The 26,123-nt window shown below is 43.8% G+C and overlaps 2 protein-coding genes across 2 annotated transcripts in view; one reads left to right on the plus strand and one right to left on the minus strand.

Annotated features, from left to right (window-relative positions):
• Positions 1-26,123, minus strand: part of serpini1 (serpin peptidase inhibitor, clade I (neuroserpin), member 1) — a 225,508-nt gene that overhangs the window by 84,310 nt on the left and 115,075 nt on the right. The window lies entirely within an intron of this gene.
• Positions 1-26,123, plus strand: part of LOC139336549 (zinc finger B-box domain-containing protein 1-like) — a 36,961-nt gene that overhangs the window by 1,607 nt on the left and 9,231 nt on the right. The window contains exons 3-9 of the mRNA XM_070970686.1: positions 7,356-7,455; positions 8,105-8,156; positions 8,849-8,964; positions 12,665-12,760; positions 17,352-17,498; positions 23,197-23,401; positions 24,516-24,597. Coding sequence (XP_070826787.1) covers positions 7,356-7,455; positions 8,105-8,156; positions 8,849-8,964; positions 12,665-12,760; positions 17,352-17,498; positions 23,197-23,401; positions 24,516-24,597 — 798 coding nt within the window. The remainder of the gene's footprint in view (positions 1-7,355; positions 7,456-8,104; positions 8,157-8,848; positions 8,965-12,664; positions 12,761-17,351; positions 17,499-23,196; positions 23,402-24,515; positions 24,598-26,123) is intronic.

Genomic DNA, 26,123 nt, shown 5'->3' on the forward strand with positions numbered 1-26,123 from the left:
AAAGGTTGCCTGGGAAGGAAAAAAGGAGCAGTCAGAGAATTGAAAAAGCTGCTCATAGATGAAGTAGGCTCATGCCCACATACTGGGCTCTTCTAAAGGTCAGTGGAGCCCTACAGACACTTGGTCCTAACAACTTGTATGTGACTGTACTCATATTTTCCCCTCAATGGAATCGATGGCCAACAATATTCCCCACACGTCAAAGACGTTCAAGGGAGGGAGGGTAAGCACAGATGGAGCACATAACAATAAGCAACAGTGAAATGAAGGAGGAAGAAAGCATGTAATGCTCAAATTTGAAGTATAATGAAAAATCCTACCACATGACAAGTATTGATTCATGTACCCCATTTATTTTTAATAGTTCTTTTCTTACTTTTCCCAATCATAATCAAAACTGCAGGTCCTGATTGTACCTATCTGTGATGTAATCTGCTTGACATGCTCTTTGTTTGGCCCCTGTAATTGCCACTGTATTTTCAGTAAGGCTTAAATTTGTTTACAGCACGCTGTACATTAGCTGTCACAACTCTTCAGAGTAATGGCAGGGGACTCACAGAGGCTTGCAGATTTTCTGTTGCAACATGTGTGGTGTTGCCCAGCAAATGCTTGTATTTATTCTTCGAAATACCTCTCGGTTTCATTTTGAGAGGTGAAAGCAGTGGCAAGGGCGAACATTACACAAATCACTGATAAAGGCGAGAAGTCTTTGAAAGCTCTGTTTTAGCACAGTTATGTGTGCTGTTCCAGAGGTAATTGTAAATGTCACACTACAAAACATGCGAGCCATATGTTACTCCCATGATATTGTTCAGTGAGCATTCAGATCACAAGCAGCTAACCCTCAGTTATGAATTGAGTTGTTAGTCTGTCATCTGAAAAAAAAAAAGATGTGGATAAACATTAGGCCTTTCTCAGTACAGAATACTGCAGGTTCAGACTTGCATTCTTGGGAGATGGGACTTGGAAAGTTCAATCTCGGAGTCCAAATTCCCGCGAGCAGGAGGATGCAATGCAATCTATTTGTAATTGTCATTTGGATTGTACTTGGCTAGATGTGGGCTTAGAACAGTACAGACAAGAAGACAAATTGAGAAAGGCCTTCCCCAAATCCATAGCATCATATTCACATATGTCTAGGATAAACTGGCCAACTGGCCAGGAAACACATGCTGTCTTTGAGGTAGATTTGTTTTCCATTTGTCAAGGCCAGACCTGCATGTAATGAAATTGCCTGAGTCACTGTGCCCTCATCATAAGCAGTGGAAACGGACTGTTTTGCTATTTCCAAGATCTCGCTTCTCAAATGACAAAGGATAGGTGTCATCATGACAAAAGAGATTATGTTCTATCCGTGATTCTGTTTTGATGATCAGCAGCGGGCAGAGTAGAAAAGCAGGCACATTTCTAGTGATAAACGCTGTCTATCACGAGGTTGTAGATATACGTCAGTGTACTGGCTATCAAAGGGCCACATCTACTGTAACTGATTCATGGGCATCCAGTGTGAATGAATTATATAGACAGGCTGTCACACTGACAGATGGCGTCATCACAGTCTGTCTCATGCACTCACACACACACACACACACACACACACACACACACACACACACACACACACACACACACACACACACACACACACACACACACACACACACACACACACTGTGTACTCAGTAATTAGCAATAAAAAACAATTCTTGGACCGTGATAAGGACTGGACATTGGGCTTAACTGTTCTTAAATATAATGGGACAACATAGACGTAGTAAACAGACACATGCAGAGACACACAAACAATGCAAAATTGTGTGTCTATGTATATAAAACCATTAAAATATAAACATCCTGAGTGAGTCACTCTCTCAAATACACACACAAGCACACACACATACACAAATAGAATTAATTTTTTTCTCCCCATTATATTAGTATGCACCTGACCCATTCCTGTGACTGTTATCCCACAAATTCAGATTGAGGGGCATCCCAGCCTCTGTGAGCAGGAAATTAATTTGCAGAATGAAAGCAAACACTGGTCATTAATAAGATTTTTTCATTCGCTCGTCCCAACTCACCTAATTTCATTGATAACGAAGAGATGTGTTACCCAATGTGAAGTTATGGAGAACAGCTTAATAGAGGTGTATATTGTAATATATGAGCACATAACTTGGGGACAGTTTTAGGGAGAGGCAGAGTGCATAAATTGCACACAGGCTCCTTTAAATAGTCATACACACACACACACACACGCAAAAAAATATCAATACATACATACAGTATAATGCATGATCTATTTCCATTGGTTCACAAACAAACAAGGAAATGCGTACTGCAGATTAGGCTAATGTATTTATTGTTTTAGGAGTGTGTGTGTGTGTGTGTGTGTGTGTGTGTCCTTGTGTATGTGCACTGCTTTGTTGCAGAGTGGAGGCCTAGCTCTAATTAAGAAGCCATACATCAGTATGGAGAGAGGGCCTTCTTGTCCAGGCTACACAACGATAAGCACATAAACACAGTGTTTCCTGTCACACTGAACTACTGCAACATTTACCGCTCCACCAGCCCTAAGATACGACAAGATGTGTGCATGGCTGCCTGCGTGTATCATTTGATACTAGTCCTCCATAAATGATGGCACTTTGTTGTTTGTGTGTTTTTGAACACTTTGCCGGTTACAGAGGGTGCTACACTTTAGTTTTAGTTCTGTCTGTCTCGAGCTCCTTAATCAGTCAAGACACGCAAGTCCGCTACAGGACAGGAATCCTGCTTAAGCCCTACTGTATGTCTCTGAAATAGAAAGATAGATGAAGTTTGCATGTGTGAAAGGGAATGTGTGAGGGAAGGAGAAAGACTCGGCTGATTTAACTGCAAAGTGTAAACAGATGAAATAGTGAACTCTGGATATGATGTGGCTGAGAGCTAACTGGTAACATATTTGGAATTATTTCTTTTGATGTTCTGTTTACAAAAGAAAATTAGTCAACCTTTCTTTTCAGACAGGCTATTGTGATTACTAATACTTTGCTGATTTGTTTTTCATGTGCAGTGGTGTCGCTAATTAGTCCTGACTGCAGAGCTGTTGTCAGGGAGAGCACAGTGGAACATTTAACACCTTTGTCTTTTCCAGTGAACTTCTGGGTACAGAGGAAGAAGGGAAGCAAGGACTCACTGCAAGTCCTTTGTGGAAGTTGAGATGGGTCAGAAGATTAGCTGTGATACCTTTTATATTTACTGCCATACCTCCAAAACCAGTTTTTGTTGTGTATATTCTGTCTGTTGGTCGAGATTCTTGAACATTCAGTCGACACAGTGAGCAAATGATGACAGAAGGTAGAAGAAGCATTTGTAGGCAATGTAATGAAGCTGAAAACACATGAACTCGGATTGAAGAGGAGTAGTCATTGAGTACATTTTCATTATGAGGTCCTGTCAAGCCTATACAATTGAATTCCACATGAATGTATCTGCTGTTCCCTCCCAGCTTTTATCTGAAAGCTGTGTGCGCCGATGCAGCAGTCTCTTGGATGTGAAACTCAGCTTAACAGTTGGAATCAATTAATTGATACACCTCTAATGAAAAAGAGGAAACAGTTCTTCATCAGTACCTTTCTGACTGACGTGGAAGAAAGCAGGAGGATGGGAGGTTTGGCGGTTTATCACCTGTTCTGACGTGAAGGTTACCTGGATTTTCTCTAAGCTTCCTCCCTTACCTGTCTTTTCCTCTCAGGACATGCAGGTGTATCTTTGACAAGTCTTTACTGAAGATCTTCAAGCTGTGATTTATGCTCAGGCTGTGCGGTGTACTGTGTGTCTATGTTATGCACCACTCCGCTTTTCTCTCTCTGCTTTTCTCTAAGATCGCAGAGCTGCTGGAGTAGATGAATTGTTCGTCTTTGTCTTAGAGTCGGACTACACGCACTCTTGCGTACCCAGTCAAAGAATGGCTGAACAAATTCAGTTTGCTGAGAGGAGGTGTGGTATAATCAGTTTGTGAAGGGTACACAGGCGATAATAAAGCCAGACCAGTGGCTTGGGGCAAATGCAGTACATCATTCTCTGTTTGGCCTGCCTGAATCGCAGATTTAATGTAGCTTTGTCTTTAGGCCTACGCGGCTTACAGACACTAGCTCTCGCCTTATCTAAAAGTACAGTTGAGGTTCCCCTTTTTCCGCTTCCTTTGCTGCTGTCTATTTGCTATGATTTCCTTTATATTAGCTCTTGTGCCCCCTCGCCCCCCCATTTTTTTTTGTCGATATGTGTAGTTCAATTTGTTTCATTTGGCTCCTACCAGCACCCGTGCTGGAGCGTGTATGTTGTGTGCATACATACATGATTGTCAGTTGTTTTCACTGTCTTACGCTCTCATACACAGCTCCTGGCTGCTGCAGGTGATGCACTCACACAATATGTAGTTAGTTCTCTAGGCCTGAGACTAGCAATATTGCAAATAAAATAATAGGCAACACCATCAATGTGTTTGCTTTTGGTGTTGTATTACAGTTACAGCAGTAGTTTGTTTGCTAATGAACTAATGTTATAATGTGAACATAGCTAGCACAATCTAAACTGTCGCAGTGTCTGTGTTTATAGGATTCTATGTCTGAATCTCTCGCCTCTGGTAAGTTTCTCTCCTGTCTCAACCCTCTCTGTTTTTGCCCTGTCTTCTTGTCTCACACTTGCAGAGAGGGAATTGAGAGAGGACACGATTACTTTGGCATTCGACTTCAAAGTGTTTGCGTGTGTGTGTATGTGTGTGTGTGTGTGTGTGCGTGGAGGACGCAGATGTTGTCACTTCTCCCTTTGGGTGAGATGGGTCACTTAAAGGTGATAGCCGTGTGCATGTCCTTGTGTTACACATGAGTGTGTCCAGGTAAGACAGGTGGTGTTTGCCTTTACCCTGGTGTCTCTTCTCCTTTGATTGAATATATCTTTTTTTTTATCATTTAGAAATATGAACTTGCTCCAAGCTAATGTGAAACTGTACTCCTCTCTGTGTTCCTTCCGCTTTGACTTTGATGAAGAAATGTTTTTTGACGAGGTGGCAATAGGTGTCGCGTTTGATGTTTGTTTCCAATATGCAAGCTGTGACTCAGAGGATGTCATCTGCTATCCACCCACTAGACAGTGAAAGGTGCACAGCAATGTGTGATATTAGTGTGTGTGTGTGTGTGTGTGTGTGTGTGTGTGTGTCTGTGTGTGTGTGTGTGTGTGTTCTTCCTCTGCATAACAGGTGCAGTCAGATCACTTCATGTTATTCTCGCTGCATTGCTGGCCTTGCATTGACTGGTTGAACAAAATCTCTCTCTCTCTATCTCTATCTCTCTCATTCACAAACACACACAAACTCACATGCGCACACATACTCATGCTGTTATTGTTAGTTAAAAGTGTTGAAAAGAACTTTGGCAGTGCTGATTAAAGTTTACAGGTTGGACAGTCCATGCAATAGGTTGGGATGGAAGTGTGTGCGTGTATATTTGTGTGCTTGTAAGACAGAGAAGCATTGACTGCAGGAATGTGTCTGCATCTTGTCTGCTTCTAAAAACAACTTTAAGCTATTATTATTGTGAAGTGTGTGTTTACTCATACGTTTATGTGTGGGTGTAATTGGATGCCTTTCTGTGTGGATTAGATAATGAGATTGTTGCTAATGCAAAGTCCGCAGAGATACACGAGCACACACACACTCTTTATCTCTCCAGGCCGCCTGTCCTGAGGGGACACCCTGTCATCCTGCACTGACAGGGGTGTTCCTCAGCTGTCTCCCCTAGCGACAGTCCAGTTGCCAAGGTGATGTCACCAGGGTGATTACCTGACGCCCACCCTCAGTGTCAGCACAGCACAGAAATGGCGTCAGGGGTGTTGGCAACTCTTGCCATCACATACACACATGCACATGCACAGAAAGAGAGAGACACGCTCTCTCACACACACACACACAAACAGAGTTAGACTTCGCGTGTCTTGACAGGCTGCCAACTCAATCCAAAATAAACTTCTTTCAAAGACAGCCAGACATCACAATAGCATAAATAGCATAAATAATTCAACAACATGAGCATGAATAACTCCCATCCAAATGAGGATCCCTCTCCATTTCTTCACTTTCTGCAGCTGACAGGAGCGTCCTGCATGAGTGTACTTGTGCATATGCACGTGTGCACATTTGCATTCATGTTCCTGTATTTGCATCAGCATCTTTCTCTGTGTGTGTTTACGTTTGAGTAGGGCTAATTCCTGTAACCTCTCGTGTTCTACTTTTATGTGTGAAGTTCAACAGACCTCTACTGTCTACAGTGAAATGGAAAACATCGTTTTGGTTTTAGACTGAATTATGCAATCTAGGTTGCTATGACATTGTACATGTGCAGAATTTATGTTTGCAAGGCCAAATTCTTCTGTATATGTAGACATGTGGCAAAGTGTTTTTTCTCGCTGTTTTAAGTCCTCTTAACAACACAAGGACTGGCGATGATGAATTAAACACTCTTTTCAGACTAATCGAACAAAGTGATTTTCTTAATTTATTTTCTATTTTTTTCCCATGGATTTAGCCAGAGGGACTTAGGATTTAGTTTTGTGGTTCTGTTTTGCCTTTTTCATGCTGATATTAGTTTCTTTTTCTTGACGCTGGTTCCTTTTCCTCTTCTAAAGCCTGACACTGCTATTAAAAGGCTTCAGTCTCCTTGAGTCCTTCAATGGATTAAATTGCATTAATTCTGAGGTTTGTTACGTCTATCTTGCCGTTACTTAAACCCCACTGAAAATACGGGAATAGTAATTAGCATTGCAATTTATGCTAAATCTTCCAAGTCAAACACAGTTTAAGAATGATTTTGTTTTATTTTTTTCCAGTTAATGTGGGCATATAATGATCCGCACATTGCTCCTCCATTCACTGTGCTTTATTGGTATATACTGCATACTATGTGAACGGCTATACCAAAGTCTTCAATATGATAGGAAATTATTTGAAAAGACATTTTTTTCTGTGTGTTTCAATGTGTGTCCCTTCGTTGCATTTTGTTGTTGATGAAGGATCTCCATTGTTATGTTTTCAGCTCCTGTTCTCAGATCTTCTAAATGTTCTAATGTAGAATGAATATCAGAATGAGTGTTTTGTGGATGTGGAAAATATGTCTTCATGAAAGAAAGAAGCATGAACAAATCAAAGGGGTGAAACAGATGCAATCACAGTTCCTCTCTTCATATTTAGAAATCGCAGCTAAGATACTGTAGATTAACTATGCTTCTCAAGTTCAACAGGGTTGTATTTCAAGATTGTTGATTTACAGTTGCCAGAGGAAAACACTCTCCCTCTCCCGTTGTCTCTGTCTGTTTAGGCATTCTGGATGGTTTAGATGGAAGTCTGGACAATGTGGCTCTTTAACCAGCACTGGTCCAACAAGCAGCGCAGAGAAGAACAAGAACAGGCTTGAAAGGGTACAAGAGAAGTCTGTCTATGTATCTGTGGATGATGTGTTAATTCTCGTTTCCTCGTATGCTGTGGATGGGCCTTCTGCCTGCATCTGTGAAAAGTTTACCACTACTGTTTTAGCATGTTGAGCATAGCAGAATTAAAATTGCACTTTGCGCCCCGACCCTTGATTTGAGAAGTTTGTGCCTTGGATCTCAGGGGAGAAATTGTAATGTTTACATGAGAAAAAAAGTGACTCCTTTTCTAAAGGTTACATCTGCCTGAGAGTAAAAAACAATTCTCTCAGGCAGATGAAATTCTCAGCATTTCAGTTTCAGCAGAGGACAGACCCTGCTGTTAAATGGTGGTGGTAGAATAAAAAAACAGATTTTCATTGAAAGGCGACTATAATATAACTAATATAATCAAGAATAAATTAAGTCAATTTATGGCACAGACTAAATTTGAAGAACCTCATGTCTAACAAGTTTTTGTCTGCACATTTAATACCCAGTGATGTAAAAGTGCAAATGATAAGGAGCACAGTGTAGTTCATATATAAAAACATACCCACGCCTACATATACATGCATAAACAAAAACGCCTGTGCAGGACTGTTTGGCAGGTGAGAGCTTCCACAAACTGTCGCCAGTGTACTCCCTGTCTCCTCCGCAGCTGTCAGCAGGCAAGGTGAAGATCCGAGTGCTGAAGGATGAACCACTGACAGGTGAGGACTTAACAGATATAACCTGGGCTTCAGCTGTGGGTTACATGCACCAGGTAGAGTTGACACAAATGTGTGCTCAAGAACTGTTGGTCTTTTGATACACTGTACTGCACTGAAATTCTCTCTATGCAGCGCATGCAGGTTAGCATTCAACAATAGCTACAGTACAGAGTAACACCCTGGGAACTGGTGAAAGTTCAGTGTCTTGGTCACAGTTACTTCAGTAAGTGCCAGACTTTGGAGTTTGCTAGTTTAAGATTGATCTCAGTGACCATCGGCTAACCTTGGCAGGATTATTAATGTATTGAGCATTGCCTAAGGCACAGAATCCTATCTTGAATCACAATGGTTCAAAATTATATGCTGATATTTGTTAAATGTATACATCAGCAGTTAATGCAACCAAGGCCTGTTTGTTTGTTTTTGTTTTTCATATAATACATTTCACATCAGTGGCTCAGAAACTCCAACTAGTTGTATAAGCATGTGTTTTTGTTTGCACAAAAACCACAAGCACTGGTAGACTTCTTGTGGAATTTAGGTGTATGTATTATTTTTAACAGACTCTGTTCATCCCTACTTTGTTGTTGAGCTAGGCAGGGAGTCAGTTACATGAATATGATTCAGATGTTAAAAGTATTTAATGAAATCCTCTTGCCAAGTCTTAACAACAGTGTACTTGCTCTGTATAGCTCCACCTCAGCCACCACCCCCACCTCCACCCCCTACCATTGGTATTAGGACGACAAGGAAAAACAGGCTGAGAGGAAGATACTGCGGACAGTGTGAAGTCAGGAGTGCTGGACTAGTATGTACACAAACAGACACACTCACACACACACACACACACACACACACACACACACACACACACACGCACACAGTACTCTGTATGGCTGAAAATGTTAAAAGACAAAACAATCTGCATTTTTCGAGGGATCAAGTTACACTAATTGATGCATTTTGATACCTTATACTGATGAGTTACACACAAATTAACACTCGATACACGATACACACGCACAAAACCATGCACACGCCATTTCTCACACATATATACTTTTCGAAAGGAAGACTGCGCAGTGAGAATGTGCACACCTCACAAAGACTTCAGGACAGGCATACACATGCTTTTCTAGAGACAGCTGCAGGTTATGTGAAGAGGTGGACATGAAATATGAAGTGAGAGATGTAAGCTCATTGTGTAACATTATTTGCTTAGGCCATTTAATAAATACTCTGATTTACTTCAGTCAATATGTACAGTATCAATGAATCATTGATCAGCCTTCTCATGCTTGATATGATCATTGAGATATCACTGTGATAATGGTGTACAGGTGATTAGTTAATGGTTTGGGCGCTATAAATAGCCACAGCTGTGCATAATGGTCATGCTCTGCTGTTCAGGTGCTGTAGGAGAATCTCACTGATGCAGCACTATTGCACTTCTTTTTTGCTGTTCTCCTCATTGACACCAAAATACAAAGGATTGATTAAAGGTGTGTCTACATCACTTTGTGGCTGACCGTGGCAGTGGAAATGAAGCTTGTGCACGTCCAGTTCCACAATCACTGATATTTATACAACAGAGTAGGCGTATGTGCCGCTTTACAAATCTGAAGAACGCATATTTGGTCTTGAATCAACGTAGAGTTTTGTGCATCTGTCCCCAGGAGTCAATTACCTGACCTCCAAAGCTAAAATGCTGAATCTCTCTCTCCATACTTTTTTCTTCTTTTCTACCTGTCCATCACTCTCCATCTCCCTCTCTGTTCATTTGTTTCTGGTGCTTCACTGTCCCCTCTGCCCTCCGTCTCTTTCTATATTTCTCATCTTTCTCTTCCTCCCGCATAAGTTGTTATCTCCCTCTCTCATCAAGATGCCCGCTATCTCCTGTCTGCCTTTTTCCCTCTGCTGTATCCATGCTCGTTTCTGTCTCTCTTTCTTCCTCCATCCTATGTGTTCATCTGTCTTTTTCCTCACCTCTCCCTGCCTCTCCCTCTCTCTCACTATTCCTCTGCTGTCCTATCTGTTGGTCTATCTGTGTGTTTGTGTTTGCACTGATAACAGTTTAGCTGGACCCGTTCATCAATACTCGAGACCTCTGAGAGCACCATTGTTTATTCTTTCTCGCTCTTCATCCACTACTGCTCAGGAGGAGGGACTGTGGCCTGCAACTGTATGTGTGAACAAGAGGGGGAGAGAGAGAAATGAATGAAAAGCCATACTGTGTGTGTTTGTGCGTGTGTGTATAATGGGCTGTGTCAAACTGAGCTGAGAAGCACATGCTTGATGACCAGTCGCTCCCCTATCCCTCTGTAATTCCAATCCTATGTCTCAGAAGCCAGCACAGTTTAGTATTGAATAACTGATGCTTCTGAGAGACAGCGAGAGAGAGAATGAGAGCAATGAGGGACAGAGAGATTGATAGAGGGAAGGAAAGAGAGGGAGAGGGGTTGAACTGATTGAGCTGACAGCCACCATTTTTCTGTCCCTTTTGTTGTGGAATAAGTTATTTTAAGTGCAGCGCACACATTGTGTTAAAATGTAATGTGGTAATTTGCTTGATAGTGCATTTGATGATGATGGCACTGAATTGTGCAATGAAGGGCCCAGTGCCCGCAGTGCCCCATAGTGATGAGCTCAGTGGCAATGCTTACAGTAGTCTGGGCAAGCACGTATCACAAATACACACAGTCCGCTCATGCACACACACACGCACACACGCAGACACACGCATGTTTTGGATAGCCCTTCTGCCCTATAATAATGACGATAATGGAGAGCATTATGACTGTCTCTGCCGTTCTGTCTGGAACTGCACTTAAGCACACAAACGCACACACGCACACACAATCATGTAGACATCTGCGCTTGTTTTAAGCTATGACTCACACACACTGGCACAGACTATCAAAATCACACACACACACACACACACACACACACACACACATGCACACATACGCACACACACTGCACGCCTAGCCTTGTGCTGTATTCCAGAGTCATCCAGGCAAAAAAAGGACCTCATTTCCTTCTGCATAGCACAGGAGAGCACAGTCGCTTGCAGCCTGATAGGGATGCCTAGTCCCTGGGGAGTGGCTGTAATTTATCCTCAGGCCTGAGGGGGGAAATGAGGCCCTTCTTTATTGGACCATTAAAGGGCAATGTCACAGCACACACACTTGTACACAGTCACATACTGATATGTGTGAGAAGGAATTAAGGGCTGCAAAAGAATGAACACAGTGTTGCAAATAAATGCATTAATTAATTGATAATAAAGAACTAAAAGGGGGAGAAGATGAGATGAAAGAGTAAAAAGAAAGGAGCAGGAGTAATGGATGGTAAGACCTCGACATGATAAATTTGTATATGGTTTTGTTCATTGTATTACCTTGTTTCAATTGTCTATTACAATATGCGATGAAAGACAGGTGAAGACATAACATTTACTCAAATGGCCAAGGAAGGGACTAAGAAGGAATGTTCTAAGTCATTAGATCCAGATGTATGCCACGCTGTCAAAAATTGTGAAATCCCCACTGTGGAGAAGTACAATTCATACTGTTCCCTCAGAGAGCGCACTATACTTTCTGAATTTGACATGGTATTGATGATGAAACCGTGAGCCATAATGAAAAGGAAGCCCACGCGTCAAATGAAAGGAACCAGACAAATGGTGGCTGTTTGTTTATTGTTTGTTGTTTCGTGAATTTTAAGACACCCCCCCTCCTTCCACATATCCTCCCTTCTCATTGTCTCATTGTCTTTCTCCACTCCTCCTGTCCTCACCTCTGTGCTCCGTCCACCCGGTCTAGGCCAGTCTCCCCAACCTGCTGATGCAAGGACTTTTCTCCACTAATAAGAACGGATTCTCACAGATAGATATGATAATGACTTCCCTTAAGATGCATCCACTCACGCACGCTCATATACCCAACGCGCGCGCACACACACACACACACACACACACACACACACACACACACACACACACACACACACACACACACACACACACACATTGCATAAATACATACATGCACACACAGGCACTCTCTCCCATGCTCTTCCTCTCTCTCTCTTTCTCTCTCTCCCCAGGCACCCTAACCCACACACACACACACACACACACACACACACACACGCACACACACACACACACACACACACACACACACACACACACACACACCTTTCAGCATCCTGCCAGAGAATCCATTTCAATATTCATCTCTCCTGTCAAAGTTTGTTTGGCAGGGTTGGGGTGAGAGAAAAGAAAACAATATCCTGCTTTAGGTTTAAATCTTTGATAAATATTACTTAAGCTTCTGATTGTCAGTGCAGATTCATGCACGCGCATGTGCTGCACATGCACATACATGATCACTTTTTTTTAAATTTTCTACTTCCAAAAGACCTATGAACACACAAATCGTCACACCAAGCTCTTTGCACATACACACACACGGCCTTTATTGTGTATGTCTGTATTGCAGATGTGTGCTGAATGCACAGAAGATTACTGCATTGGCTGCTTTGCCAGATTTCACCAGAAGGGGGCACTGAAGCTCCACAGAATGATCCCCATTCAGGTGAGCATGGTCCCACGTGCATCTAGTCTATCTCCTTTCTGTTTCCCTCTGTCTCTCTTTCCCTTTCACAGATACTTTCAATAATATCTGTCCTGATCCGATTCTCCTTCTGCTTCACTAATTCTTTCTTTTCTTTGCTCTTTCTTGTATCCCTGACTACAGAATCTACTTTGCTCAACCTCTTGTGTTTTTCCCCTTTCCCGTTGTTCAGCCTCACTTTTGTACACACACACAGACAAACTATGTGTGTCTGTGTATGTGTGTGTCAATGTGTATTGTGCTGTTTTAGGTTTGCTATGTCATACTAGCAAATAACGAAAAGGATGTTCCTCATTAGCAAATGCCTTGATCACAAAAGCTCATTCTGGTCGCTTATATGCACACACTCACACACAGACTCAATCTGAATCTAACCCCTGCCCTAACCTTAACCTAAACCTCACCTTACTCTAACCTTAACCCAAGTCTTCACCCTAAAATTTAAAGATTTACATTACGGGGACCTGCATTTTGTCCCCACAAGTACGACGAGTCCTCGCAACGCGACTGTGTAACATTTATGTCCCCACAATGGGAGTAATACACCATCACAGACATACACACTCAAACACTGGGTTGTATCTATAAAGCAATGGCCCATTGAACCAAATATGTATGCAAAGTATTTATTAGGGGAGCCCAATCTTTCCAAAGCTATGCTGAATACCCATAATAAGATTATGCTGTGTTGTTAAAACATCCTGTAAGTATATGGATTTTTAAATATTCAAATTTGATGTCAGTGATATTTGTCAAATGTCAAATTGAATTTGAATCAGGTCAAATTTGAGCTAGACAATATTGCTCTTTTTTTATTCAGTTCAGTTTTCACAGCTGTATTTGTGTCTGTCACTAGAGATAGGAATTTTTATCCAACTAGTAAACACACTGTTGTGGAGTTGACATCAGATACATTAATTTGCTGCCTTAAGTAGACTTTTTTTTTATTTTTTGCTTTTCTATGCTTCAGAAGCACTGCAGAATGCCAGCCAAGTCAGGTCCACTGCTATATGTACCATGGTGACCCATATTATGGCCCTACTTAGTAGCAAGACCAAGCTTAATTGATTGGCTGCAGCCATGCAGGTGACTAGAGATAAAGCACCTTTTTTTCTTCCATTTTCAGCTCTGGAAGTCGAGAAGCTCCTGTGTTTTTCCTCTTACTTTAGCTACTGACTTCAGTGTGTGTGTGTGTGTGTGTGTGTGTGTGTGTGTGTGTGTGTGTGTGTGTGTGTGTGTGTTTGTGTAGTTACTCCATGTTCTCTTGGCATATGTGCATCTTCTGTTTTCTGCTGGCTGTACTATTTTTTCCCTGCACAGGATGTGTATGACTTTGCCAGCTTCTTCCCATGTTATTGTTTTCTTGGGTGCTATTATTTTCATCTAGAAGTTTTCACAAAGAGAGTTACCGCGCTATGACATGTGTTTTGTGAGTGTACATGGATATGGCTGTGTGAATACACATCCTGTGATTTTTTAGTCAAAAGGTGTTTCTCTGTGTGTAATAATGTGTATACATATATGTATACTGTTAACTACTATAATTAACTAGCCCTTACGCAGTGTAGCTTAGCTTATGTAGACATCTCTCTGTTCAGTGTTTATGTGCTGCCTGACTGCTGGTTGGGTCAACACAGTAGTATGTAACTGGGTAGCCACCATGGTGGAGTAAAGGCATGCACAGTGATGGAGACAAGAAGTACAGACATTGAAACAGCTCTGTTTCTCTTTCTCTTCAGTGCTCATCTCTGTTTCCCTCCTCATGGTCACTCAGTGATGCATGGGTGGAGCTCACTCTCACCTTCAAACACATACACATGCATACTCTTGAACAAACACACATGCAAACTGTGTATTTTGGCAGGACATAAAGACGGGGGATTATGCACATGCAGCTGGCGCAGGCATCTCTGTCTCTCATTTGCTAATCCTGTTTCATTTGCCTTCGAAAGAATGAGGGAGGGAGAGACAGCGAATGAGGGGTCAGAAAGAGAAAAGGAATATTAATTTCATCTGTATGGTGTGTTGGGGCTTTCGTCGGTGCCTCAACAGCTCATGTTTTCATCCTCACAGACACAGACCTGGTTCAATTAATTTTTGCAAAGCAGTCTTGGTATCTGATTTAGCGTAACCTGTGTGAAGTACCAGATGGGTGTGGTATGCTGTATCAAAACAAATCTGATGTCAGCTAATTTTTTTACGGCAGTATTTAAAATGTAAATTAGCAGATTCATTTAGCCGATTTAAATGTAATGAAATTGTTTTATTGCCTTCTGTCTTGTTGCAAACCCCACCCATCTCTCCCTCTTTATCTCTCTGATCACTTGAGAAGCAGAAAGAATCCATCACTTGCATGCTGTGGAGCCCCAAATGGAAATTTTATTTCCCATTGCCCCCTGAAAAACTCAAACATGCTGCTGCATCTGCTGAATAGTATCCTGGAGCTGGTGTAGTAGGGGTTGCCCAGCTTAAATGTGGTTGATACTTGTATGCGGACATGTGGTGGTTTGAACCCTACAGTAGATTCTCTCACTGAAAGACAGTTGTTCTGTGCACAATACTTATCTTCTGGCTCAGAAAAGGATAAACTCAAAGCACTGCTTTAACACAGACTGATTATGATTGCAAATGGCAGTGCTTGAAGGCTTTCACTGTGTTGCAATTGGCTGTTAAGTTATCTGAAGAATGAAAAATGAGAGCTTGAGAGAGAAGTTCAAAGCCATACCCACTCTTACATCTTCCCACACCTGGCCATTGTGTGAACTTGGTGTGATTGTTGGATTGTATGTTTGGAAAAGTTACATATCAGACTCAGCCCCTTACAGCTTTGCTGCCAGGAAGGAGGTTTCAGTCATTGTTAGATGATCTGACAAGCTCTTAGTTTGAAGCGTACCAAGGCCTCAAGTGTCCATTGATGTGCACCTGTAAGCACAGTTGGCTGGTGACCAAAAACAGAGAGAAAAACAGCAAGAAGGGTGGCTTCAGTAGCTGCACTGCTTGAAACTTGCAAGGCAAAGATTTTCCTTCAGAGGGTGTGAAGATGAGGAAAGTAATGTCCTTAGGCATGTTGGATTGTTTGCAGACAAAGATTTGATTCTTAAAGATTTTGTGGCCATGGGCAAGTTCCCTCCCACGAGATACTGAATGAACTAATTCAACACATGGATGGAGTGTCGCTGAATGAGCTGCTTTCATCACTGATGAGACCAGAGATATTTCAGAACAAAAACAAGTCTCTGTCTTTACCAGATTGGGCGTATACAGATTCATCCATTCAGAATGACATTATTACTGTGCGGTACTGTTCAAGACCAGATGCAGAATCATTCACAGGCAAGAGCTCCTGACCAGGAGATGGCCAACATCGGACTGTGCTTCTGTCCTGCAGAGGAAAATGTCTACTGTTGCCAAAAGAAGTGATCAAAAAGTTTCATCACTACTAAAGTGACCACAAATGTCCCTGCACTGAATGGGCTCATAAGACTAATTTTGTTGTTTGTAGGATTTATGTGATGCTGTAACTTTTCTCTATGCTCAATAGATTGCATATGTCCTGCAGAGCTGGGCTACGTCTTGTCAGTAGTGAATAGCCGTGAAGGTGATACAGGGCCAATTTCTAGGTGTCAAGGATTGAAAACCGGCAATAAAATGTATCGTTAAATGACCAAAATTATACTGTAACTTCTGAGGCTCCCCTGAATTCCACATCTGTCTTTCTGAAGTGTCTCAGTTCCTCCACATTTCCTTGACTCCATCTTTGTCTGTGCATTTCTGTTGGACACCTTCAAGGACAGGATAACAGTCTACAGACAGGTAAACCTCGGCAGCCCTGCTGGTGCAGTGATTAATGGAACAGAGTAATGAATTCAGCCTGTGGTATAGAGAAAAGCAATCAGCTCTCATGCAGTGTGCTTCCCATTTTCTCTTGTCCGTAAGTATGGAGATATCTGATCACACTCTATGTAAATGAATTTTTCGAGGAATAAAAGATCGGTTTATGTGCGATGCATTATTGGATGGAGTTTGTAAATAGATCGTTTGCTTTGTGGTTAAAATGGGATCTAATGTAAAGCCAATGTACAAGAGGTGGGATACCAGCTTTGTCATCTGATGTGCATTACCAATGTCATTCTGCATAGGCTATTTGTGGTTTCATTTACATAAAATAAAGGTGCATATGCTAAATATAAAATGGAGTTCATCGCTGTGACTGTCAAGGTTATGCTGGTGATGTGGATATGGGCACTTAAAATAATTAGGTTGTACCCTCTAAATGGGGTTCATGGCAGCTGTCTATGGTGGCTTCATATCATAAGTGCGCATGTAGAACTTGCTTTGTAATGTATTTAATTATATGAAAATTTGTGGAAAAGTTCTAGGCACTGAGGACAACACTCCTGATGAAGAGTCTACCGCCTCACTGATATGTTTGCTTTTATGTTTGACAGTTCAAAAAGACCCAAATACAGGACACTCAGGCAGGCAGGTTGAAGAAACGAAAGTAACAATGTTGATCTAATATGTATATTTCATTCATGACCTTCTTTTACAGGCAGACTTACAGACCCATGTGAGCACTCAAGATGTTGTCAGCTGCTTCCAGGAACAGAACAACCCTTGCTCGAATCCCAGTACCTTTACAAGTCTTGACCCCGGTCTAGGTTCCAAACCCAGTCCCGATCACACCATCAAGTCCAAGGCAATCATCAGACGAGGAGATCACAGCTTGGAAAAAAGAACAGAGGCTGTGGCAAAACCTTTGCAATTGCACCCTGATTCCAGTCAGGTTGGTGGTAATCTTTACTGTTACTTGTTTAGTTGCACACACTACAGTGCTAGAGGTACTTTATACTATGGGTAATCCAGGGCTGAGGTTAGGATCCCAAAATGAATTGTTTTCAGATATACTGTCTCATTAAATGTAGCATGTACAGTGTTTCTGCACACAGTTTACCAATTTACAAGCAACATCCATACAAAGCCTGTAAGCACAACACACATCCAAACAGATCCATTATGGCGAGCCAATAATTGATTTTGCTCCCCTGCAACTGGTAGCTTATGACAGCACAATTTTAGGAGAGTTTAGGCTGGACAAGAACATCAGGTCAAAGCCTCAAGTGTAAAATGCACTGCGTTAAAACAGCACATCACAAGTCAGCAACACAGATATGCACTTGTATTCCTAATCTGCTCTTTGTGCTTCTGTCAAATCCAATCGATTATTAATTTTATATTAGGAACAGTGCAGAATCTTTAATTACAAATGATAATGTATAGCCATATTTTGCGAGAACAAGTTTGAAATGTGTCCACACCTTTTTATTTCACATTTTTCAAAACTTTTATGAGAATCCATTAAAAGTTCGGGTTTTGCTTTTACGAACAATTATTTTGAAAAAATAGGTTTTTCAAATGGTTATTGACCCATGAAATAAATCTCCAGATATAGTTCCCATGCTGTGACAATACAGCAGAAACACGTCAAACAAGGCTCTGCACCGTGTATGTTTTACGTCTGCATCCTGTGAATCAATTGAAAAGACTTCCAACACACCCTAATTGACACTATATCAACAGGAGTCCATGCCGGCTTGTGAATCCATGTACCTTTGGACTAACAAATACCCCCCAACAGTCTAAGCCTGGCAACAACAGTTAGATTGACATTTAGACTCCACCACAGAGCTCAACTAACTTTATTCACACAGCAGTGATTTGGAATAGTTTGGTTCAGAAGGTACTTCAGAAGGTATTTAGTGTTTAACTTAAATGTTCAGACTTGTGCATTGTGCTCAGTTTTCCTAGGTCATATTTCATGTTCTCCTCCTTGAACTGCCACCTTATCGTGGTGGAGGAGTTTGAGTACCCGAATGATCCTAGAGGCTATGTTGTCCGGGGCTTAATGCCCCTGGTAGGGTCTCCCAAGGCAAACAGGTTCTAGGTGACGGGTCAGACTAAGAGCAGTTCAAAAAGCCCCTATGAAAGACATCAAATCAAGGAAGCGTACGTCGCCCGGATTGGCGTCACCGGGGCCCCGCCCTGGAGCCAGGCCTGGGGTTGGGGCTCGCAGACGAGCGCCTGGTGGCCGGGTCTTTGCCCACGGGACCCGGCCGGCACAGCCCGAAGGAGCGACGTGGGCCCGCCTTCCTGTAGGCCCACCACCCGCAGGAAGGATCAGAAGGGGCCGGTGCTATGTGGAATGGGTAGCAGTCGTGGGCGGGGGCCCCGACGACCCAAACCCTGGACAACGACTCTGGCTATGGGGACATGGAATGTCACCTCACTGTGGGGGAAGGAGCCTGAGCTAGTGCGGGAGGTTGAGCGGTACCGGCTAGAGATAGTCGGGCTCACCTCCACGCACAGTCTGGGCTCTGGAACCCAACTCCTTGAGAGAGGCTGGACTCTCTTCTACTCTGGAGTTGCCCGCGGTGAGAGGCGGTGAGCTGGTGTGGGCTTGCTTATAGCCCCCCAGCTCAGCCGCCATGTGTTGGAGTTCTCCCCGCTGAGCGAGAGGGTCGCTTCCCTGCGCCTTCGGGTTGGGGATAGGTCTCTCACTATTGTTTCGGCCTACGGGCCGAACAGTAGCGTAGAGTACCCGGCCTTCTTGGAGTCCCTGGGAGGGGTACCGGAAAGTGCTCCAACCGGGGACTCCATTGTTCTGCTGGGATACTTCAATGCTCACGTGGGCAGCGACAGTGACACCTGGAGGGGTGTGATTGGGAGGAACGGCCTCCCCGATCTGAACCCGAGTGGTGTTCTGTTATTGGATTTCTGTGCTAGTCACAGTTTGTCCATAACGAACACCATGTTCAAGCATAAGGGTGTCCATCAGTGCACGTGGCACCAGGACACCCTAGGCCGGAGGTCAATAATCGACTTTGTAGTCGTATCATCTGACCTTCGGCGGTATGTCTTGGACACTCGGGTAAAGAGAGGGGCTGAGCTGTCAAGTGATCACCACCTGGTGGCGAGTTGGATTCGCTGGCAGGGGAAGAAGCAGGACAGACTTGGCAGACCCAAATGTACCGAGAGGGTCTGTTGGGAACGTCTGGCGGAACCCGCTGTCAGGGAAGTTTTCAACTCCCACCTCCGGGAGAGCTTCAACCAGATCCCGAGGGAGGTTGGAGACATTGAGTCCAAATGGACCATGTTCTCCACTTCCATTGTTGATGCAGCTGTCCGTAGCTGTGGCCGTAAAGTCGGCGGTGCCTGGCGTGGCGGCAACCCCCGAACCCGGTGGTGGACACCGGAAGTAAGGGATGCCGTCAAGCTGAAGAAGGAGTCCTATCGGGCCTGGTTGGCTCATAGGACTCCTGAGGCAGCTGATGGGTACCGGCAGGCCAAGCGTGCGGCAGCTCGGGCGGTTGTAGAAGCAAAAACTCGGGTCAGGGAGGAGTTCGGGGAGGCCATGGAGGAGGACTACCGGTCGGCCTCGAGGAAATTCTGGCAAACCGTTAGGCGCCTCAGGAGGGGGAAGCAGCTTTCTGTCAACACTGTTTACAGTGGAGGTGGGGAGCTGTTGACCTCGACTGGGGATATTGTCGGGTGGTGGAAGGAATACTTCGAGGATCTCCTCAATCCCTCTGTCATGTCTTCCGTAGAGGAAGCAGAGACTGGGGACTTGGAGGTCGATTCATTCATCACCGGGGCTGAAGTCACTGAGGCAGTTCGCAAGCTCCTCGGTGGCAAAGCGCCGGGGGTGGATGAGATCCGCCCTGAGTACCTCAAGTCTCTGGATGTTGTTGGACTGTCTTGGTTGACACGCCTCTGCAGCATCGCGTGGCAGACGGGGACAGTGCCTCTGGACTGGCAGACTGGGGTGGTGGTCCCTCTTTTTAAAAAGGGGGACCGGAGGGTGTGTTCCAACTATCGGGGGATCACACTCCTCAGCCTCCCTGGTAAAGTCTATTCCAGGGTACTGGAGAGGAGAATCCGGCCGATAGTCGAACCCCGGATTCAAGAGGAACAATGCGGTTTTCGTCCTGGCTGTGGAATGCTGGACCAGCTCTATACCCTCCACAGGGTGCTTGAAGGTTCATGGGAGTTTGCCCAACCAGTCCACATGTGCTTCGTGGACTTGGAGAAGGCATTCAACCGTGTCCCTCGCGTCATTCTGTGGGAGGTGCTCCAGGAGTATGGGGTTGGAGGCCCTGTTGAGGGCTGTACAGTCCCTGTACAACCGGAGCAGGAGCCTGGTCCGCATTGCCGGCAGTAAGTCGGACCTGTTCCCGGTGCATGTTGGACTCCGGCAGGGCTGCCCTTTGTCACCGGTTCTGTTCATCATTTTTATGGACAGGATTTCTAGGCGCAGCCAGGGGCCGGAGGGGGTTCGGTTCGGGGGCCGGCAGATTTCATCTCTGCTTTTCGCTGATGATGTTGTCTTGTTGGCTACCTCGAGCCAGGACCTTCAGCATGCGCTGGGGCGGTTCGCAGCCGAGTGTGAAGCCGCTGGGATGAGAGTCAGCACCTCCAAGTCCGAGGCCATGGTTCTCGACCGGAAAAGGGTGGCTTGCTCCCTTCAGGTTGGGGGAGAGTTCCTGCCTCAAGTGGAGGAGTTTAAGTATCTTGGGATCCTGTTCTTGAGTGAGGGAGGGATGGAACGTGAGATTGACAGGCGGATCGGTGCAGCGGCTGCAGTAATGCGGTCGCTGTATCGGTCTGTCGTGGTAAAGAAGGAGCTGAGCCGAAAGGCGAAGCTCTCGATTTACCGGTCAATCTACGTTCCTACCCTCACCTATGGTCATGAACTTTGGGTCATGACTGAAAGAACGAGGTCCCGGATACAAGCGGCTGAAATGAGTTTCCTCCGCAGGGTGGCGGGTGCTCCCTTAGAGATAGGGTGAGGAGCTCTGTCACCCGGGAGGAGCTCAGAGTAGAGTCGCTGCTCCTCCGCATCGAGAGGAGTCAGCTGAGGTGGCTCGGGCATTCTCTATCGGATGCCCCCTGGACGCCTCCCTAGGGAGGTGTTCCAGGCATGTCCCACCGGGAGGAGACCCCGGGGAAGACCCAGGACACGCCCAGGACACGGCCTGGGAACGCCTCGGGATCCCCCCGGAAGAGCTGGAGGAAGTGTCCGGGGAGAGGGAAGTCTGGGCGTCCCTGCTCAGACTGCTCCCCCCGCAACCCGGCCCCGGAGAAGCGGAAGACAATGGATGGATGGATGGATGGATATTTCATGTTTGAAAGTTCCGTGAATACTTCTAATTTAGTATAAAGGAGTGCTGAGGAGCAGAATCCCATCAAGAGCTAAGTTCTGTAGTTGTGTTTTGAGCAGACTGTGTTAATCTAAATGCTTTTCTTCAGATGAATATTCCCAATGCATTCACACATTCGGTATACATTCACGAAGAACTACAAGGCCTTGAACTCCCGTCACATCACTGAATATGTTTTCTTACAATGTGAATAAAACTGCAATGAGAACGTGTACATTTTTTCTCACACAGTCCAAGAAAATACTCAAATACTGTATTTAAGTGCCATTTGAAGGTATAGTTTTTAATACTCTTCCTGTCACACAGAGCAAAGGTTGCTGTTTTTTTCTATTGGCTTTCAAGTGACTGTTTCCAATGATCATCTGTCTCTTAAACAGTCCACACTTATCTTACTTTGTTGGGTACTTATGACAAACCCAGCAGTGCGTCCGTATGTATTGAGTCATCATTGTTCACCCAGTCGTTTTCTGCTATTCTCCAAGATGCAATGAGTGTTCTTTTCGCGGTCTACTCACACAGACACGGACAGAGCAGAGTGGAGTCTCAGAGAGTAGAGCAGATGTAGTACTGTTGCCCGTGAAACAATGTCTGGAAAATTATTGAAATTAAATTATTATTTTCCTTTATTTTCTTACTTTTTAGCACTAATTCAACAGGGCAACAGATTGAATTTACTTGCCTTTTGTAACTTTGTACTGGACCCAGGCCAGCCTTATTGTTGAACCCAGTCACATTCATCCCAACCAAGCTACTTTCAGAGATCTGATATGAAGATAGACACATTCAAGAAATTTCCTATTACTTCATAATGGTGTATCAACAAAGACATAGTCAAGGTCACAACCAAAATTGCATGTGTGCAACCTGTCGAGAAATGTTTTTCCTTGTTCTTACCTACAAACTGTGCGCTTCCAGCACTGAAAATCTCAGTAACCGTCACTTCTGTTTTTTTGCACAACAAATGAATATTTTGGTAATTCAAAGGTACAGTGCATTAGGAATTAGATTTTTCTCTGTTAGCAGAAAACACAGTTTTTGTGGCCAGTATTTGATCTATGGTAGCACTAACCTTTAATAATAATATACATACATGTACAGAAGGGAAGCTTCTTAGCCTAACATTACATTTTGGCCATCCATGACCACAGCTAAAGTCAGGAAATATTTTTTTGGTTGCAGGCGTTGGCTGTGAATCATGGAGAGGAGAAAATGCCGGAAATAATTGAAGAGGAGCCGAAAAAGGAGGTTGAGTGGGGATTTCCCACCACCCTTCTTAGAGGAGATTACAATGAGGAGGAGTCTGCAAGATCTTTTCAGGAGGCTCTTCGACAGTGGAGAGGAGAGAGAAGTGATGGAGCAGAAGAACCTGTGACTGAGGATACAAGTGGGACACCCGTCCGACCAGGTGATTTACATAGATGATAGATGTTCACATGCACCAGATACCAACATTTAAGTATACTGTATATACAGTAGTTGTTGAATAAATGTTATTACATTTTTTCTACCTTTGCCCACTGCATCCTTCTCTTCTTAGCTCTCTTATTTTCACCGACTGCTCAGCTTTCCCGCTCACCCCCTCCATGTCCGTGCTCTGATCTGTTAAGGCCTTATAGAAAGTGCTTACCACTGCAGTAGGAGGGTAATCCATGGCTGTTGCATATTGAGATAATGAGGGGAGTGTTAGGGGTGGCCCTACTCCACACCACAGCACTATTCGCCTCAGCTGTGTGCATGCGTATGTCTACCAGCTCCACTGTGTTTGCCGTTTTTAATGTCGTTTCACACATGCTGTGTTTCTATATGCTCGCATGTGCGACAGTGTTTGTGTGGGTGTGTGATATTGGTGCTGTTATTCTAGGTTTTGTGTGTGTGTGTCTAGGTGTTTGTGCTTTTTATTTGGCCTCCTGTTTTCTCTGCTTTACTGCTTGGACAGAGTCTGTCCTCTCTCCTTTCACTCTGCTCTGCAAATTGCTGCTAGCCCCTCCAGCCCTAATTATTTCTGTCAGGCCAATGGCACCGAGGCCCAATTTAAAGCCGCCACTGTGGACTGCCAAAGTGTCTGGAGTACAATCATAACATTTCTCTTTCTTACTTCTATCTTTCCATTACTCTCATGCGCTTACTATGTTCATTTTGTATTGTGTACATCTTTTTCTTATTCCCAGGGGGCTCTCTCCTGTCTGTTTGTGTTTTGACATTCTTGCTGTGGTGACAAGGTATTTTCTCACTTCTTGACGGGAGGTGTTTTGAGGAAGGTGTTGAGAAGCCGGCAAATGATGTGTTCCTGCCCCCTTTTTCTACTTTTGTCTGGTATCTTTCTTTCCTTTTGGCCATGTTTTCCTCCTCCTCTCTCTCTCTCTCTCTCTCTTAACTTAACTTTATTTTTGTGTGATCTCCCCTTCCCCATTTTTCTCAAGTATCAGTGTCAGATATGGCAACCCAGGCAGACCTCGCTCCAGACAGAGGAGCTGAAGGACTCGGAGGAGGAGGGGGAGACAGGAGAGTGCCTGTCAGGGTGGAGTTTACAGAAAGCAGCCTTACCAACATGGACAGATTGCTTCTCAAGAGGCACCGCAGGTACACAGACAGACAGACAGACAGACAACAATGTGCATGCACCACACACACATATACTAAAGCATGAAGAAACTTTTGACATGGTGTTCAGGCAGAAGGCCCCATGAGATGCTATGCCTCCCTCATCTTCATTATGCCAGACAACAAATCTTTTTTTTTTTTTCAAATTAATTCTTTCCTTGAGAAAATATATGTAACTTGCATTTACACACACACACACACACACACACACACACACACACACACACACACACACACACACACACACACAAAAATGTCTGCTAAGCAAGTCAGAACTTATGTTTACCATCTTTTATGTACTTAAGTATATATTGTGTATTTTATAACAGCTTTAAATGTGACACAACCAATCATTGGCATTGTTGTGTCAGAATGTTTTGCTCATATTTTGCATATAAACTAAATACTACATACAACTAATACGCACCTATTCAGGCAGTGTCTACTGATGAGTAAATAAAATAAACAGATCATTTTAGGAGAATTTGAAAGTCAAAAGTTAAGTGTGCTTGTAGCCTTTTCCATCAACTTCAAGAAATACCATGAACAACTCCTCAGTGTCTCCCTGCTCCATCCATCACCTTGATTTCCTTCTTTTCCTTTGCTGGTGCCAGCTGATGTTTCTAAGCAGTAGCAAATTGCTTCTTCGCAAAATGGGATGATTTCCAAGTATTCTAATATGGACTACTTTTTCTTCAAGGGCTTAGAGGTAATGAACTTAACTGTATTCATGCATTAGTCAGACTAGAGAGTGCTATAAAGGATGGCAAGTCTCAGCTGGCATGTAATGTTGAGTAATCCAATGGATGTAAGACAAACACTTTGTGACAAACCAAAGGTGAGATCAGGCCTAGGAAAATTAGATTTCATTGTTGGCATGTTGTGGAACTTAGCAACAGGTACATTTTCCCAAATTATTGGTGAATTGAGAGTATTACCTTATTTTTCACCATAACATTACAACCCTGATTCCAAGAAAGTTGGCATGCTGTGTAAAATGGAAATAAAAATAGAATGCAAGGTGTTTTCTGTCAACAGTTTTACGAAGTATTCTTGAGCCCATGTAGTAACAACACCTTGCCTTCAAACTCTGTGGTCCAACTCCTCCATTATCCGCTGCATCCCCCAAACCAAACCCCTCATTTCTCTTTGATTTGTCTAGTTTTCTGACCCAGCCATGTGCCATCCCTTCTCCTCCTGGGTAACTTTGATATTCACATTGATGACACTGACTGTAATTCTGTCGTTGAATTCCTGGTACTGCTACATCAATTCAACTTCACGCAACACATCAACTTCCCCACTCACAGTCTTGGTCACATCCCAAATTTGGTCTGCTCCACTGGTCTTTCAACACATCAGCTCTCCAGCCTCAACCTCAATATCTCAGATTGCCTGGCAGTCACTATGGATACTGACATCTCTATCCCCATCTGAGAAGTTAAACACAAAATATCCTTCAGAAATCTCAAATCTCTCCCCCCCAGCTCTCTCAGCCTCGCTTG

Source organism: Chaetodon trifascialis, chromosome 9 (assembly GCF_039877785.1).
Source record: "Chaetodon trifascialis isolate fChaTrf1 chromosome 9, fChaTrf1.hap1, whole genome shotgun sequence".
In the NCBI taxonomy this organism is placed as follows: domain Eukaryota; kingdom Metazoa; phylum Chordata; class Actinopteri; order Chaetodontiformes; family Chaetodontidae; genus Chaetodon; species Chaetodon trifascialis.